Source organism: Monodon monoceros, unplaced genomic scaffold (assembly GCF_005190385.1).
Source record: "Monodon monoceros isolate NGI ecotype Baffin Bay Population unplaced genomic scaffold, NGI_Narwhal_1 Super_Scaffold_6, whole genome shotgun sequence".
Taxonomy (NCBI): Eukaryota; Metazoa; Chordata; class Mammalia; order Artiodactyla; family Monodontidae; genus Monodon; species Monodon monoceros.
Window position 1 is genome coordinate 92,870,097 of NW_021703783.1, and position 19,735 is coordinate 92,889,831.

Genomic DNA, 19,735 nt, shown 5'->3' on the forward strand with positions numbered 1-19,735 from the left:
TTCTAGGCTGCCACTGCCAAGGCAGAAGTGCAAGGTAAGCAAATCCAACCACTTCTTGGCAGAGAGGGCTGTTAAAAGAGAGGACAGAGGGCTTCCCTGGTGGTGCAGTGTTTAAGAATCCGCCTGCCAGTGCAGGGGACACGGGTTCGAGCCCTGGTCCGGGAAGATCCCACATGCCGCGGAGCAACTAAGCTTGTGCTCCACAACTACTGAGCCTGCGCTCTAGAGCCCGTGAGCCACAACTACTGAGCCTGCGTGCCACAACTACGGAAGCCCACACGCCTAGAGCCCGTGCTCCGCAACGAGAGAAGCCACCACAATGAGAAGCCTGTGCACCGTAACCAAGAGTAGCCCCCGCTCACAACTAGAGAAAGCCTGCGCGCAGCAAAGAAGACCCAACGCAGACAAAAATAAATAAATAAAATAAATTTAAAAAAAAAAAGAGGACAGGATGTGAACTATCTACAAAGCTCACCTTACTCGTTGGTGAAGAAGATAGAGAATGTTCCGAAGACTCCCCAGTGTTCTGTTTTCTGGGTTCAGTCTGTGATGTCCAAACTGGGGAAGAAGAAAAAAAGATAAATAATTACTGCTTGCTACCGCTTTCTTTATCTCAATTTCAGCTTTCTTTATCTCAGTTTCCGCTTGCAGAGGAAATTATGTTGGAGTAACATGTTACAGCATATGGTAATAAAAATATCCATCAGTATTTAGATTTAATTAATCCTTTTATTTCAATGAAATAAGTGAAAATAAGAAATATTTTTTCAATGAAGCAAGCATGAGAATTTTCATTTTACAAAGAGTCATGGGGAAAATTCTACCTCAAAAGAAAAAGCCATGCCCACGATGAAGATTTAGATATTGATGGTATGGCTTCCAATCCTTTAAGAAGTTATGATAAACACTAATTAATTAGAATCTCTGCAATTTGAGCTCTTCACATTATATGTTTCTATTATAAAAGTGTCAAAATACATTCATTTGACTGCTACTGAATTTCTTTATATTAAGTACCAATTTTAAAATAGTACATTAGTAAAAATACTTTTAACAGAAGGGAATAATCTTTTTGAACTGAAATACTTTCACTTCCACCTTCATTTTACCCATCAGTAAGTCCTTTGAATTTTTTCTCCCAAACAGACCTTGAATCTCTCCTCCCCACTGCTACCACCATAGTCCAGGCCACGCTCACATCTTACCTGTATGACTGAAATAGCCTCCTAACCTGACAACCCCCCTTTCTCTTAGCCTTCTGACCAACTCACCACTGAACAGTCACAGTAATCTTCTCGAATTGCAAATCAGATCACATTACTCTCCAGTCTAAAGCCTTGCAAAGGTTTCCCACTGCAGAGAGAATAAAATCTCGTCCTTACCTATAGGCTCCCTGCTCCTTTTCTAATCTCCTCCTGAGCCACCTCCAGCCACAATGGCCTCCTTTCAGTTCCTAGGATTCACCAAGCTCTCGGTACATCGTGTTCCCTCTACCTGGAATGCTCTTTCTTCTGCTCTTTGCACAGCTGGATCCTTACCTTCCTTTAAGTCTTAATTTACATATGGCTCCTCAGAGGAGCCCATCTCCAATCATGCCACCTGAGAAGACCCCCACCATGCCCCTCTCCACTAAATCATAGAATGCTGTTCACTTCCTTTATAGCTCTTTCCTCAATCTGCAAAATATCAAATAATGGAAAAAATGCATGAGGAATGCTCCGGACTACTTTATTGCTTTAGTAAATAACATTGCTTCAAGCAGGGAAACCAAGTATTTTAGAATGTTGTTTGACTAAATGCAGGGAGAACCCTGGCGCTCACCCTCAGAATTGACTGTACTGTCTGCAGAGGATAGGTGACCGTGGTGGCAATGGCTTTGGCTATTGCACCAATGATGAACACGTCCACAGAAGAAAGCTGGAAAGCAAAGGAAGAACAAACTGCATCAATCTAAACCGCAAGAAGGTGTCAGGGATTGTCTGCTGCTTTCAGAATCAGGGCTTACCTTCATTCGTTTCTTTAAAAGCTGCCGTTTTAAACCTTCATAGAACATGAATTGGATGGCAGGATTGAAGACCAACAGCAAGGAGGGAAATGTGCCATTCCATAAAGCCAGGATTCCTTCATCGCGAATGATCTGGTGAAAAGCATCTGAGCAAGAAATCAAGGACCTTTGATGACAATCCCCTAACTAGAGAAGACAATGTACCCAGAACACAAAACTCATTCTATCAGTATTCTATCATACTGATTCTATCAAGATTTCCTTCTCACAATGACAAGTTAATCAGTTAACTACTTTTGAATAATCATCAGATACTGACCATCACCAAGTTATTGAGAGACCAATTTCACTCATAGGCAACCTTTCCTGACAAATCTGGGGTTAGCATGTCAAGTTTTCCTAAGTAATCATCACCACCACTGGGAACTCTGTACTACACAGAATTGTGAACTGATAGCCCATGTGTTTCACAACAAAGGTCAGTACAGAAAAAGATTAGAGGCGACTTCCCTGGTGGCACAGTGATTGGGAATCTGCCTGCCAACGCAGGGGACATGGGATCGAGCCCTAGTCCGGGAGGATCCCACATGCTGCGGCGCAACTAGGCCCGTGCACCACAGCTACTGAGCTACTGAGCCTGTGCTCAGTAGCCCGCGAGCCACAGCTACTGAGCCTGTGTGCCACAGCTCTTGAAGCCCTGCTGTGCAACAAGAGAAGCCACCACAATGAGAAGCCTGCGCACCACAACAACGAGTAGCCCCCATTTGCTACAACCAGAGAAAGTCTGTGCACAGCAACGAAGACCCAATGCAGCCAAAATAAATAAATAAATAAATGTATAAAAAAAAGATTAGGTAGTTCTCTGGAGTCCATTTTATAGGATTGTCTTATAAGAAAACCCCTGTTCTCATTACAAAGATGGAAGCATGGGAAAGGAGAAGCTGGCAATGTAATACTATTAAAAAGCAGAAGCTCAAGGATATCAGATGCTAATCTGGTATCCTTATCTAAAGAAAACACTAGGGAAAAAAACGTAGCAGATTGCTCTTCAGAAATATTCATTTCTTCCCACCTATGCTCCATGGGATATACTCCATGGGTATATTTCTCTACCCCTTATCTTGGGGCTTGGCCATTGGTTGTGCTTTGGCCAAGAGGATGTTAGCAGACAAAATGCAAACAGGGGCTTGAAATATGCTTGTTATGATTGGGCATGTCCTCTTGTGCTTTTGCCATCACCAAGAGAAGAATATGCTCAGGTTGGTCCCAGGAAAAGGAAGAGAGACACATGGAGCTGAGACTCCTAGGCTGGAGTCAGCCTAGATGAGTCAAATCCCTGTCAATCCAGAGACACATGAGCTAAACAAATACTTACTGTTGGGCACTGAGATTTGAGGTTGTAGCATTATCATGGTGATAAATTCCAGATACAAAGAGAAAAGAACATCTTTACAAAGGAACTCACCCAAGAGACACTCACCAATAATACCATTGTAGTTGGTTGGTACAATGTCTTCATTCCTAAATTTTGCCCCTTGCAGCTTCAGTCTGGTGTTTACTACCCAGAGTGGAGTTGTTAGCAGCACATTCACCACTCCTTTAAAAAGAAAGGGGGAGAGACAAAGGGAAAGCAAAATGGAACCTTTTAAGCTTTGCCGTCTTATGTTAAAGCTACACACCAATGTTTCAGTTACACGTCTGCCACTGACCTACTAGGAGACCTAAGGTAAGGTGTCCCTTTGTGCCAGGGTACAAAACAAACCACTACTGTTAGAAGCAATTCAGAAGCCTTGCTGATAGCAGAATGGCTGGCAGCAGCACTTCTCCACATGAAGAGAGTACTGAGTTTCCTCATTTGTATAATAGGAGGCAATCTGTTTGTCAATTTATATAACCACCAAAGTAGCAATTTTGATATAGTTTTAAGTACAGTTTTTAAAAACAGCTTTAAGACTTGTTGATCACATGCTAAATAAGTCCATGACAATATCACATAAAACACACAATTTACAACTCTCATGTAAGTAGCTCACATGGTTTTAAGTGAGTATGGATCTAGTACAATAAATGAGAGAAAGTGTGACATTTGAAAGTGCTTCAACAGGGACTGGAGGCTCACAGAAGACTTCTTCATCACTTGGGGAATTAGGATAGGCAGGCAGCAAGCAGTAGTTATGAACCATTACAAAAACACCTGAAACAGTTTCACAAGCATCATAATCCTTACAAGTTTAAGGATGGGGATCTTGGCTGCCCAAGGTGGCCTCAGAGTGGAACAATACAATGAGCCAGGTGCTTCTTTTTTGAAAACACATGATCCCAATTTAATACCACCTTGAGTTATTAAAATATTCCTTATCAGTCCTGAAATGATTAGAGAAAAATACCAGACAGACTTGTAACAAAGTGCCTGACACACAGTATATACTTTATAAATGTTTGTTAAATAAATACTTAACAAGTAAACTAATGAGCAAACTCAGCAAACAATGGTATATCAAGCTATCTGGCTCTAGCCATACTCTGAAGAACCAAGAGGCACAATTATAAGGAAGAGAAATCTTCTTTTACTAAAAGCCATTTAAATACAACAGGATTAAGAATGTTTTGATTTAAGGAATCTCACAACATACTATATATAGAAAACACCAAGGCTAAGCTTGGTGAAAACACCAGGAAATTCAAATTCTAAATTTTCATTAGCTGAATGCAGTTGCAAAAGTAAGATATTTTGGCACCTCTCTCTTAGAAACATCGTGAGAACACATTTCTCAAAATAAAAGACATTATCAAATAATTTTATGAGTTGTATTTGTTATATTTTTCCACATAACACAAAGGAGTCATCTTTAGTTATGACTCAATATATTCATACATTGTCACTTGAGGCATTGATCATAATCTGAAAAAGTCTTAACTGGAGATTCTTGCTAGTCTCATTTTACAAAAGCACAAGTGCCCAAGAGGCCAAGATAGAAGACTATCAACACACGCCCATTTGCCCAGACTTTATAATGTATTCCTATTCAATATAATGTACACATCACTTAACAACAAACGATCAACAGCCAGAAAAATCAGACTAGAAAGTGCTACTGAGCAGTCTACCGCTTTTTTTTTTTTTTAAAGATGAAGACAGGAGAGCTCAGAACCAGAGATCACAAGCTTCTGGGGATACTGTAGACAGGCACAGTGTACATACATTTCTAAACAAATGAAATAGGTTGCCCATTAAATAAATTCTCTGGAAATCAAAATTCCCTTCATGTTCTATTCAAGAGGTAGGCACACACAAAACATTTCAGAGGCAATGCAGCAAAGATTAAGATTTAGCCACTATTTAAAATTCTGCTTACATATCCCCATTATTAACACAGGCTGAAAGATGGAGAGGATTCTAAGGACACTGTCAAGTACAAAAATGCATCACATCATTTAAAGAAGAGAATATAAGGTCCTTGTAAGAACACTTTGTATTTCAAAGCTTTCTTTCTGAGAAGTTCTTTAATGCTCTAAGCCAAAATAGATGGAGAGGTATTTTTTAACCACTATCATTTTATGAGTTCTGGGAAAATACCTGAGGATCCAAACTTTACTAAAAACTTGCAACCTATATAATCAAGCAAAGGACAACATTCTACGGAGGAAAAACAAGCTGCAAACGAACGATGAGTGATTCCGACTCTGACTAAATCACGGTGGATATGGCTGCAGGATAGAGAAAGCTGTCTGCTTATTTACATGTAGAAAATTCTTCTGCCAGTTCCAAGCCATGGCTGTTCCTTCAGCTCTAAGATGGGAATATTAATACCTTACCTACTTAAGAACAGGAAATTGTTTTTCTTCCAATTCAAATGATTCTGTTTTCTTTCTTCATAAAAAATCATTTATAAGAAAACAGAACCAAAATTAAAAGATGAACAGTAACTGAACACACTCACTAAAATCACTCACTGATTCAAGGATAAGTGAAACACAGCTGTTTACTTCTGAAATATTAAACACAAAGTTTTATTAGTAGTGAGTCTCCTGAGTTAAGGACAGAAAACAAAAATGGAGAATGCTAATTGGGTGCACTTCTGGGGAACACGTGCAATGACCACTGAGATAAGAAAATGGCAGATCAGGGTCATAAATCTAAGTGCTTGGCTCCTTACAAAGGAATGCAACTTGATACACTACAGGAACAAACCTGCCTTACCAGATTTAGGGCCTAAGGACAGGAAATTAATTTCACTGTCACAACAATGATAACACCGTTGGCATTCAAAAAGAGTTATTGATAAAAATTCCAATTTCATAAAAATGGCAAGTATCATCTTCATTTAAGTTACCTGTAAGGTTCTGCTCTCAAATTCTTCCCCAGGGTATTAAGCTATTTGGGCTTTCTTCTGTGAAAATAAAATAAATAGTAATAACTCTCTAAGTTCCCAGAAGTGGAGTAACAATAATACTACTCCTAGTTCTCCCTGGCGACAATGCAACTCATTCCTACAGTGACTGGAACACAATGGCAGGGTTCACAGCAGGAAGAGAAAAAGCTGTTTTAATTATCGTAAAAATGCGGTAAGCATTAAGATATAAAAACATGAGGAGTTTAAAACTCGCAAAAGTGATTTCCAAGGAATTCCCTACCTTCAGAAAAAGAAAGGACCTATAATCGGAGAATCACAGAATTATAAAGGACTATAAAATTCATTTGATCAAGGGTCTCTCAACTGTGACATTACTGACATTTGGGGCTGGATAATTTTTAGTTTGGGGCAGGGCAGGGGTGCAATTGTGTAGGATGTTTAGCAGTATCCCTGGCCTTCTACCACTAGATGCCAGTAGCATCCTCCAGTTGTGACAACCAAAAATGTTCCCAGACATGGTCATATGTTCCCTGTGCATCCACTGATCTAATCCAATCACCAGGTGATTATTCATTTTATTTTTGAAAATCTCAAAAGATAGGAATTCATTCTCACCCCAATAGCCTATTTTTTACAAGAGCTGTTAGAAATTTTATTTTTACTGATACTAAATCTACCTTCTTAAAGCAATTGGAAGCATATAAAACTAGCTAATAGGTGTTTTTTATCCGAGGTATGAATTAGCAATTCTTAAATAACTTTATGTGTATCTTAGGATAAGTAAATTATTATGACCTGCAAGTCCATGGTCTGCTCATCAAATACGTATTGTGTGTCTAGTATGTGCTAAGTAGGTGCTGATGATACAGAAGTAAATAAAAAATGAAAATCCCTGCCCTTTTGAAGCTTATGTTCTAATGGTGTAAGACAGGATAAATGAGTAAAATATGTAGTATGTTAGAGGATAAGGTTAAGGAGAAAATTTAAGCAGAGAAGGGGGATAAAGTTTTGCAGGGTAGAAGGGGGCACCATTTTCATCAGTGTGGCCATTTAGGGAAAGACCTTAAAGGAGGTAAGGGAATGAACCACGCAGTAACCACGCAGAGGAAACAGCAGGTACACAGGCCCCGAGGCAGAAGCATGCCAGGAGTGTTCATGGAGAAGGTCAGTGAGGCTTGCAGTGGAGTGAGTAAAGAGGACGGGTGGGCCAGGTGACACAGGGCTTTGTAGGACAAGGTAAGGACTCTGGCTTTTACTCTGAGTGAGAAGGGAAGCAATTGGAGTCCTTTGAACAGAGAAATAATACAATCTCACTTATGTTTTTAAAATTTATTTATTTATTTTTGGCTGCGTTGGGTCTTCGTTGCGGTGTGTGGGCTTTTTCTAGTTGCGGCGAGCGGGGGCTACTCTTTGTTGCAGTGCGCAGGCTTCTCACTGCAGTGGCTTCTCTTGTTGCAGAGCATGGGCTCTAGGTGCATGGGCTTCAGTAGTTGTGGCACGTGGGCTCAGTAGTTGTGGCTTGCAGGCTCTAGGGCACAGGCTCAGTAGTTGTGGCACACGGGCTTAGTTGCTCCGTGGCATGTGGGATCTTCCCGGACCAGGGCTCGAACCCGTGTCCCCTGCATTGGCAGGCGGATTCTTAACTACTGCGCCACCAGGGGAGCCCTCACTTATGTTTTAACATGAGCACACTGGCTGCTGTGTTGAATACATATTGAAGGGGACAAAGGAGGAAGCAGGACATCAGTTGGGAGGCTCTGAAGATAATCCTGGCAAGATTTAGTGGTGGCTTGGACACAGGTGGTAGTGGGGGAAGGGGTTGAATTCTAGAAACCATATGAAGAAACAGGCAATAGGATTTGCTCACAGACTGGAGGTGGGGTCAAAGAGAAAGAGGATGAATTTGACTTTTGGTAGGGCAACTAGTAAAATGATGAAGATTACAGGAGGAGTGGTCCTTTAAATTGAATTCATTCATTCAACATTTAATCAGCACCTTCTGTGTATCGGGCACTGGGGATACAGAGATTTAAAACAATGTAGTCTCTGCCCTTAAGGAGTTCACTGTCTAATAAAAGATAAAGACAAATATGCAGACTATTGTTATCCAGCAGAGTAAGCACTGAGACAGAGGTATATACAGAGCTGGAGCACAGAGGGTAGGCACCTAACCCAGAATACAACTTGGGGGTGGTGGACATGAGAAACAGGGAAGCTTCCTGAAGAGGAGGTGGCTTGAGATGAGAATAAAAGGATGACTAGGAATTAATAAGATAAAAAAAGCAGTAAGGCTGCTTCAGACTGACAACAGCAGCTGTAGAGGAATGAAGTTACTAAGGGCTCGGTCTATTCAAGGAATCACAGTTTGGCACAGGAGAACAAGAATAGAAAAGACCAAGATAGGGAGGTAAGCAGTATCACAGCAGATCTCGTATGTTAGGCGCTTATCCTGCACGTGTACGAGGGGGGCCTTTTCTGCTGAGGGTGCCGCGACTCCATCCTACATGCAAGCGGCAGACACTGAAGGGTTTGAAGCTGGGCACAACATAATCAGATTCGGATATTAGAACAGCAGTTCTCAATCATTTCTCTGACAAGACATGTAACAGATGATGTTCACAATCAACACAGACCCACGGGTTCTCCCTGGACGTCAAGCGTAATTCCATTCTTTTCTCACGCTCTCAAGAAAACATTTCAGAATGTAAGTGAATTAGAATGATATTAATACAGTGGGATCTCTTTTAACCAGTTCCATATAATGGACTCACCAGATAAACCTGTGTTCCTCTTTCCCTTTACAGGACACACCGACAGATGCCACAGCACGCTGATACCTACGGCCAGTAGGCTACTCCCTAGTGTACCCATGCTCTTCTACTTCCATCCCACAGGGGTTCAGGCTTACCAGGAGTGAATTATGTCTTTTCTCAAACCTGCTTATGTCGGTCATATCTGTTACAGTAGGCAAAGCATTTACAGGTATGGGTTATACAAGAAAAAAAGTACAAAACTTCCATCAGTGAGTGGATATGTCTTGGCCATACAAAAAATTGGATAAGTATATATTCACATATCTTAGGTTAAAATAAAATACTTAAGGCATGTAGGCTATTTATGATAGTCCCTACTTCCATTGACTTTTTAAAACTAACTGCCCTACCATACCAGTCTAGCTGTTTTAGGTATGGGAGGATCTATTGTAATTATAAACTGCATAAGAGTTAGAAAGAAAATGAGCAGAGCGCAGTGAGAGAGAATAACAAGGGGTTGTGTGCACCTAGTAGATAATGGGATGCCAGATACAGCAAACAAACAACTTTGGACACCTAAAAAGAAGAAGATTTAATCATATATTTCATAAACTAGTAGTTTCGTGGGAAGTTATATGAGTTAGTCTCTGACAGTGAGTCATAACCTTTTAAATGTAAATACATATGAACCACAGTAATCTAAAAAGTATTAAGGGACTTCCCTGGCGGTCCAGTGGATAAGACTCCACAATCCCAATTCAGGGGACATGGGTTTGATCCCTGGTCGGGGAACTAAGATCCGGCATGCCGCATGCCACACAGCGCGGGCAAAAAAAAAAAAAAAAAAGTATTAAAATCAAGGCATTACCAATACTTGGTGTCAAGTATAAAACATCATACCAGATTGCCATTTGTTGCAATTACGTAAAAAAGAAGATTCCTCCTCTACAGGTTGGATCTATTCTGATATTTTTTCAAGTGAACAAATCTCAAACTTGAGTTCTTTGAATTATGACATTGCTTGAAAACCATTCTTCTAGAAAGGCTACTTGAAGCAGAACTATGCAAAGTATGTTAGTGAGAAAGACTTGAGAGGCAAAGAGATCAGAACAGAGCAATGGTCCAAGGGAGAGATGATGGAACTTGATTTTGGGAAACGGCTATGGACATGGAGACGAGGGAATGGATTCAAGAGATATTTAAGAGACAGACTGATAGTTCATGAAGACCAGGCAGACATGGAGGGTAAGAGAGCAACCTCTATGAAGACTTCCAGATTTCTATCCTGAGTTACCTACCTACAAGTATTCATTTATTACCCCAGAAAATGAAACCCTGTGTGTTATACTCTTTATGTGAAAGTTGGTCTGGCGGGGGTTGGGGGTGAGGGTGGTCAAAAGGCACAAACTTCCAGTTATAAAATAAGTCAGTCATGGGGATGTGATGTACAGAAGGTGACTAGACTTAATAATACTGAACTGCATATTTGAAAGTTGCTGAGAGTCGATCTTAAAAGTTCTCACCACAAGAAAAGAAAAAAAATTGTAAATATCTGTGATGATGGATGTTAACCAGACTTCTTGTGGTGATCATTTCACATTATACACAAATATTGAATTATTATGTCATATACCTGAAACTAATAGAATATTATGTCAATTATATCTCAATTAAAAAAAAAGTTGGTCCAAGTGAAAGTTCATTATATCAAAATCAACTTGAGACTAAAATGAGAGAATTAAGCATAAGAAAGGCTCAGAGACCAAATAAAAAAACAGCAGTGGTCTCATATAGGTGAAGAGGAAGAATTGGGGGCCATGAATACTCCTGGCCTGGTAACTATTTTTCAATCAAATCATTTTCATTTCAAATGGACATTTACATTATTCAACTGTGTGGCTCCCAAATCAGTAATTTTTCAAAGAATATATCAATAAGTGAGTCCACAAAATACTAACACTAAACATGCAACATTTAAATAAATTAATTTAGATATAGACTAGATAAACACAAAAAACCCATAGGAAAGAGATCTACTTTTTTCCCATCTCTTTAATAAAACCCTGATTAATTCAACAAATATTTTGTTTATTTAGCAAATATTTATTGAGCTCCTACTACATGTTAGGAATTGTTCTTACTGAAAATTTAGCAAGGCAGGGGGGAACAGATATAGATATACACATATGCCACAAAAGCAGGTATCATATGTATTCGTTATCTTATATATGTATAGATATAACAATTACACATATAGAGATAAATTTATAACTGCAATATATATTGTCTAATTGATGTAATATATATCTTTAACTTTCTTTTTTTTGGCCACACCGCGCGGCATGCGGGATCTTAGAGTTCCCTGATCAGGGATTGAACCCGTGCCCCCTGCACTGGAAGCACGGAGTCTTAACCACTGGACCACCAAGGAAGCCCCTATATCTTATATATATAAAGTATATATAAGATACTGCTCTGCATCTTATATATATCTTTGATATACCATATATAGATAAAGATACCTGCTCTTATAGAGCTCATATTCCACTAAGTAGAGACAGTAACTAAATATTCACAATATCAGGTTAATGGCTCCTTAGCGCTTCTGAAGTCTCAGATGACAAGGATCCATAGCCTTCTAAAATTGGGCTCCTATTCAACTCTCCAACTTTATTGCTCATGTTCCTACACTCACTTCACTCACTCACAAAATCATAGAACTCACTGATCTAAATGTGGTCCTGTATTCTCTCAGTTTGCTACCATTCTCTCCATCCAGAAACCGTCGCCACTTATCTCCAAGTGTTACTAATTCTGCCAAGGCTCAGCTCAAGAGGCACTGCTTCCTATAAGGAGATACCTCCCAGCCAAAAGTGACCTTTCTCCTATGAACCCCTAGGGTACTAACGACTATGGTGATACTGACTACACTGGGCTGTGCACTAAAAACTCTTTGTCACATCTGACTAAATGCTTTCACGCTCATGGTGGGCTTCACGAGTGTGTAACCTGTCTTGTGCTTGGTTTAACGCTTTAGTGTCAACCATCTTGAAATGCTTAATAAATTGTGAACAAGGAGTCCTGCATTTTCATTTTATACTGGACCCTGAAAATTATGTAGCCAGTCCTGTTCATGTTAAACATTGCATGCAATCCTCAGTCCAAAAAAACAAAACAAACAAACAAAAAAATCCCCAAAAAAATCCCCAGAAAGTAAGCAGGAAAGGTATCGTAATTTTCATTTTTTAAAAAAGAGACCTTATGTCCATAAATTCTGGGCACAGGCTGCTAAACAGGGATAACTGACCCTCCTCTCTGGATTAAGAAGATAAAAATAAGCCAGGTCAGCTCAAAATTAAAACTTTGTGTATATGGTCAACTGATCTTCACAAGGGTGCCAAGACCATTCAGAGGGGGAAAGGACAGTCTAGTCACATCAACAAATGGTATTAGGAAAACTGGATTTCCACATACAAAAGAATGAAGTTGGATCCTTATCTTACATCACACACAGAAATTAACTCTAAATGGATTAAAGACCTAAAACTATACAACTCCTAGATGAAAACATAGGAGGAAAGCTTTCATGGCATTAAACTCAGCATGATTTCTTGGACATGACACCAAAAGCACAGGCAAAAAAGGAAAAATATGCAAATGGCACAATATCAAACTTAAAAACTTTTGAGCATCAAAGGACATATCAACAGAGTGAAAGGCAACCTACAAAATGGGAGAAAATACGTGCAAATCATATATCTGATAAGGGGTTAATATCCAGAATACATAAAGAATACTTATAGTGCAACAACAACAAAAACTCAAATAACTCAAAAAATGGGCAAAAGATTTGAATAGACATTTCTCCAAAGATGCTCAACATCATAGGAAAAGATGCTCAACATCACTAATCATCAGAGAAATGCAAATCAAAACCACAATGAGGGCTTCCCTGGTGGTGCAGTGGTTGAGAGTCCGCCTGCCGATGCAGGGGACATGGGTTTGTGCCCCGGTCCGGGAAGATCCCACATGCCGCGGAGCGGCTGGGCCCGTGAGCCATGGCCACTGAGCCTGCTCGTCCGGAGCCTGTGCTCCGCAACAGGAGAGGCCACAACAGTGAGAGGCCCGCGTACCGCAAAAAAACCCACAAAAACACAGTGAACTATCACTTCGCCCTCATTAGGATGGCTACTATAGAAAAAATAGAAGATAACAAGTGTTTGTAAGGATGTGGAGAACCTGGAACCAACTGCTGGTGGGATTTTGAAATAGTGCAACCAGTGTGGAAAACAGTATGGTAGTTCCTCTCAAAATTAAAAAAAAGAACTACCATATGATCCAGCAATCTCACTTCTGGGAATATATCCAAAAGAATTGAAAGCAGGGACTCAAAAGAACTACTCATACAACCCATGTTCATAGCAGCAACTATTCACAGTAACCAGGAGGTGGAAACAACTCAAATGTCCATCAGTAGATGAACGGATAAACAAAATGTGGTATATACATACAATAGAATATTATTCACCCTTAAAAAACCAGGAAATCCTGTTACATCCTACAATATGAATGAACCTTGTGTACATTATTATGTTGAATGAAATAAACCAGTCACAAAAAGACAAATACTGCATGATTCCACTTATATGAGGCATCTAAAGTAGTCACATTCATAGAAACAGAAAGTAGAATTGTGCTTACCAGGAGCTGGCGGGGGAGGGTGGAAAGGGGAGTTGTTATTTAGTGGGTACAGAACTTCTCATTTATAAAATGAAAATGTTCTGGAGATCTGTTTCACAATAATGTAAGTAAACCTACTACTGAAATGTACACTTAAAAATTGTTAAGATGGTAAATTTTATGTTATGCATTCTTACTACACACACAACACACACACACAGAGTCAAGTCAGAAAACTAATTACATTCTTTGTAGCATTACTTTGTGTTAAAATAACCTCTCGGGGTATATGGACCACAATATAAACAACAAAATATAAAAATATCTTATATTCAGAAAACTTAGTTACCTGCAACAAATCCAACTACCAGATCTTTTCCAGTAGTAGAATGTTGACCTTTGACCCAGACTGCTTTGAGGCTATTAAAAGTGTAGAAATAGACAAAATTGGAGCAGCAGAGACTGGAGATAACTGGAAACCACCCTCGATATGGTGCCAGGCTAGGGGAAGAACATAATAAGCAAAGTAAAAATGCTGAATAAAAGGCACTAGAAATGAGAGTCCTAGAAAAGGCTGATCATCATTCACATACCCTCAAAGTTCACTCCTACTCTACAATGTACTCCAAACTGTACACATATTCTACATTCTGAGGATGCCCAAACCAAGAATTCTTTTCTAGCATTAATGATACCAAAGAAACAACATACATTCTATGACTGATTTATTGATTTCCCCCCTCAATTTCCTTTAGTAAATTACTATGTAAAATTAAAGACAATTTCCTCGTGGCTGTTAGTTAATATAGCATCATTCACATTTTATTACAGGGCAAGAACATTTAAAATGAAGTAAATATAGAAGTGCAAAAAAAAAAAAGTGATGGGGGTATGTTATAAGGGCACAGGAACCAGACTGAAGGAGCTCACACTGGCCACACCTGGGACAATTTGAGCACCAAAATAATTAAGTAATTAATTGTAAACCATTGAATTTCTGAGTCTGTATGATACTAAATTATTTCCTCATAGACTGCTTATAGTTGGAAAAGAGGAAAAATAAAATTATTCAGTGCTAACTTGAATCTAAGAAATTATAATTAACCAATGGAGGGCAAGTGGACAATATGTGACTCCAATGTGACGTCCTAAGGAGGACACAATTTCACCTATACATTATTCTGGCCAAGAATGCATAGACTCAATCTAATCATGAAGAAACATGAGGCAAACTTAAAGTGAGAAAAATTTTATTTAAGGAAAAATAAGGGGAGAAGGTCCACATCTTTGAAAATGTCAGTCGTAGGGGTAAGGGGCTTTGATGTATGGTATGTAACTTACTCTCAAATTAATTCTGAAAACATCTGTGTGTGGTGTGTGTATGTGTCTGTGTAGTAAAGAAAGAAGGAGGGAGTGGGGAAGGGAGGGAGAAAGCATGAGCACAAACGGAAGAGTGTTAACAACAGGTCGATCTGGTTAAAACACATACTGGTATTCTTTGTACTATTTTAGTTTTGCAACTTTTTGTAAATTTGAAATTATTTCCAAATAAAAAGTTTTTTAAAAGGTACACAGGTCTGAATGCATCTGATAGGAGTGAGCTAAACAACTATGACCTTCTTCAGTTTATTGTTCATTGGTTTCATGTAAGACGTCATGATCAAGAATCAAAATGGTCAACCACAGAACTTTAAGGAAATGAAAACAACTATGTATTTACTTACAACTCAGGCAATTACAAATTCACAACACCGTGAGGCTTTGAGAATGGATAGAAAGTGAGTGTAGGTATGATGGACGCCCAGGAATCTCCTAATGAGCTGCTCTACCTAACAAAGATGAACAAGGTAGTACTCACAGGCCTTCTTCTTTAATGATCTCCAGGAGCACCATGTGTGTTGTTTTGGACTTTCTTTTCTCATCAACTACAAGACCAAAGAGTACATGTTTAAACTAAATCCTTTGAGAATTGTTATCTTCAGCATCACAAGTTTCACTGAAATGCCATTTACCTCACCTGAGCAGTCTCTCACCCTATTCTTTGAGCTCCCTAGTTTGCCTCAGAACTCAATGATCCTCCTGTGTTCCCATGTGCTAAATTTCCTACTATTGATTCCATGGTTTCATCTGTTATTCATGAACCATAAAGCGTTTTAATTCAATACCTAATTTCCAAAGTAAAAAATGTAACAGGAGAAATTTATTTCTTATATTTCATAGGGCTCTCTAGTTTTTTTTCAAAGTTATATATTCTCCTTTTTATCTTAATATCTTATAAAGTAGAGAGGAAATAAATTACCATTTCCCTTTCAGAGAAGAGGTTACAGACACAAAGCTGTGAAGGACACATGTAGTTGGCAGCAGAGCCAGGATTAAAATTCAGGTTTACAAAGTTTTAACCTTGTGCTCTGTTCCCTAATCTAAAAAAATAAAAGGTCTCAAAAAGATGGGAACTCTGCTTTTCTTGGCATTCTAAATGAAAACAAAACGTACCTTAATTAACTTCAAATTTCCTACCCACATCTGAAGACTATTTTGAAAATATAAAAATAGGAAAATGAACCGATTTCTTAATAATTAAAATTGGTACCTTTATGGCTCATGGGATGGCAAATTAGGAAACCCCTGTACAAGGCAATCTAACAATAACTATCAAAATTACAAACATTTGCCCTTTGATCAAACAATCCCATTTCTGGGAATTTATCTCATAGAACTTACAGAAACAAATTAGCATATGGGGACTTCCCTGGTGGTGCAGTGGTTAAGAATCCGCCTGCCAATGCAGGGGACGCAGGTTTGAGCCCTGGTCCAGGAAGACCCCACATGCTGTGGAACAACTAAGCCCGCGAGCCACAACTACTGAGCCTGCATGCCACAACCACTGAAGCCTGCGCGCCTAGTGCCCATGCTCTGCAACGAGAAGCCACTGCAATGAGAAGTCCATGCACTGCAATGAGAAGCCCACGCACCGCAACGAAGAGTAGCCCCCGCTTGCCACAACTAGAGAAAGCCTGCACGCATCAACGAAGACCCGATGCAGCCAAAAATTAATTAATTAATTAATTAAATTTATTTTTAAAAATCTAGAAACAATAAATGCTGGAGAGGGTGTGGAGAAAAGGCACTGCACTGTTGGTGGGAATGTAAATTGATACAGCCACTATGGAGAACAGTATGGAGGTTCCTTAAAAAACTAAAATTAGAAATGCCATATGACCCAGCAATTCCACTACTGGGCATATACCCTGAGAAAACCATAATTCAAAAAGATACATGTACCACAATATTCATTGCAGCATTATTTACAGTAGCCAGGACATGGAAACAACCTAAATGTCCATCAACAGATGAATGGATAAAGAAGGTGTGGCACATATATACAATGGAATATTACTCAGCCATAAAAAGGAATGAAATAGAGTTATTTGTAATGAGGTGGATGGACCTAGAGTCTGTTATACAGAGTGAAGTCAGAAAGAGAAAAATACCATATGTTAACACACATATACGGAATCTAAAAAAACGGCACTGATGAACCTAGTGGCAGGGCAGGAATAAAGACCCAGACATAGAGAACGGACTTGAGGACATGGGGAGGAAGGGGAAGCTGGGACGAAGTGACAGAGTAGCATTGACATATATACACTACCAGATACAAAATGGACGGCTAGTGGGAAGCTGCTGCATAGCACAGGGAGATCAGCTTGATGCTTTGTGACGACCTAGAGGGGTGGGAGAGGGAGGGTGGGAGGGAGTCTCAAGAGGGAGGAGATATGGGGATATATGTATACATATAGCTGATTCACTTTGTTGTATAGCAGAAACTAACACAACATTGTAAAGCAATTATACTCCAATAAAGATATTTAAAAAATGCTGTTAAGTGAAAAATGTAAGATATGGAACAGTGTGAAAAGTATGCTTTTTGAGTAATAAAGAGAGGAAATTGAGACTATATATTATTTGCTTGTTTTTCTACATAAAGAAACTCTCAGGGCTCTTTGAGAGACTAATAGAGACATTATCTACAGGGGAGAGAAAAGGAGACAGTGTAGAGTGAGATTTTTCACTGTACTGCCTATCTTTTTATGTATTTTGGTTTTTGAGTCATATAAAATTATTACCTTTCCAAAATCTCTAAAATTAATTGAAAATAGTGGTCATGAAGGATTTTAATATAGGAATTAGTTTATTCAAAGCTAATCTTACTCTTATCTCTTAATCTAAGTTCTGGCATAGGTTTATAATTTAAAGTTGAAAAATACTGAGGAAAGAACAAGCAGGAGTTACAGAAAGTTGCATAGCCCTATAAAGTGAAAGAGGGAGACTAGGACTACGTACCCACGTGAGCAGTGACAATGGTATCTGGCTCCACCATGTTTCCTATTCTCTGTTCTCTTTCTAGAAAATCTACCCCCAGTAAAAAAAAAAATTCTCTACATTGTGCCTTTCAAAAGTCGTATTGTTTATTAGAATGAACTGTAATGATTCAAAATTACTAATGCAAGCCCACTCAGGTCTCTCAGATTAGAAAATGGCTGAGGCTATGACTCATTCACAAACATCAAAAATAAAAGTTTAAAGTTAGTGAAAATGGACAACAGATTTCTAATGAAATGGGAAATCCTATGTTAACTTAGAACTTAGTAGAGAAGTATGTTTGCTTCCTGATACCAAATGAACAGGAATATGATGACAATAAGATACTTACCTTGAAGTCGAAGTCGAGCTGTATCCAAGGGAAAAAATACTGTCATTGCTGTCATGCTTCCCTGAAAAGTTTGAAAAGCCTTTAGCCATTACAGTATCACAAAAATAATGAGCCACAACTTTTAAATGAACAAAAAGTTCACTATTATCAATGGGTCAGATGAAATTTTCAGTGAACAAATATACAGAATATTTTTATCTATTGGGATCATTAGTGTTCAAACTTCTGTAGTTATATACTTGAACAGACATATTTAATTTTCCAGAAGAAATCTCTTTCTCTCTGATATTGAAAAAGAAAATGTAGTGGGTCCCTGGAGATGACAAACTTAGGGATTTACAACCTAGGACACATGTCAAAGACAGCAGGTAAATGGATTTTTAACCTTTTACTGGTCAGCTACTGCTCCTATGCTCTCCTCTGATACCCCAAGAAACCAAAAAATCTAGTGATCAAACAGATATGTATTTCTATACTCTCTGCTTAATCAATATATTCACCACAAAGTAAAAGGGGTTTAAAAATCATATTGCTCTTTAAAACAGTTCTGTTTGCTTGTGTTTTAAAAAAGAGGGACAACATCTTTGCTAAAAATTCTATAAATAATTTATCCAAGATAACACGACAAAAATTATCACTGGAAAAAAAAAGAAGCCAACAACCAGTCTTTTCATTCATAAGGCCCTGTGACAGATAAAAACCACAAGTATATAGTTAGGGATAAAATTATATGCATGATATCTCCAGGTGGGTTTATGGTTCTCAACCTAAGTGCAGGCCCAGTGGTATATATTCTCAGGCATAAGGTCAAGTTTTAAGCTACTGATAGAATAACAGTAACATACATATTTTTATCATGATAACAATGGGAAACTAGGTCAACTTTATAGATAAGAACAAAAATGTGCTAGGTCTCTTATGTATTTAAATAGATCAGCCTGTTTGACAAGGAAGAACACTGTATTGTCCTATTAGTTACTCTTCGAAACTCAGATTAAATGTTACCACCCCTACCCATCAGGTTCCTCTGTGTTCCCACAGCACTTGTTTATATGTCTCTTAGAGCACTCATATTGCAGTGAAACCTAACTCTTCCACGGGATTGTAAGAATATCCATTTATCTTGTGGTATACCACAGATTCTTAAATAAATGTTTATTAAATTCACTCTACTTTCAGTTATTTATACAATTTAGATGGCTCCCACATAAATGATCTTTCCTAGTAA

The 19,735-nt window shown here is 38.7% G+C and overlaps 1 protein-coding gene across 3 annotated transcripts in view; it reads right to left on the reverse strand.

Annotated features, from left to right (window-relative positions):
* Window positions 1–19,735, reverse strand: part of SLC25A17 (solute carrier family 25 member 17) — a 52,312-nt gene that overhangs the window by 13,096 nt on the left and 19,481 nt on the right. For 2 of the 3 annotated variants that reach the window (XR_003791133.1, XM_029205530.1), the window contains 7 exons: window positions 18,508–18,568; window positions 15,652–15,718; window positions 14,143–14,294; window positions 3,486–3,602; window positions 2,006–2,151; window positions 1,822–1,917; window positions 476–558 (listed from right to left, as the gene is read on the reverse strand). Coding sequence is in view for 1 of the 3 variants with exons in the window: in XM_029205530.1 (XP_029061363.1) it covers window positions 476–558; window positions 1,822–1,917; window positions 2,006–2,151; window positions 3,486–3,602; window positions 14,143–14,294; window positions 15,652–15,718; window positions 18,508–18,568 (722 nt within the window). In the remaining 2 variants the exon portion in view is untranslated. The remainder of the gene's footprint in view (window positions 1–475; window positions 559–1,821; window positions 1,918–2,005; window positions 2,152–3,485; window positions 3,603–14,142; window positions 14,295–15,651; window positions 15,719–18,507; window positions 18,569–19,735) is intronic. The other variant, XR_003791134.1, reaches the window with a different exon arrangement.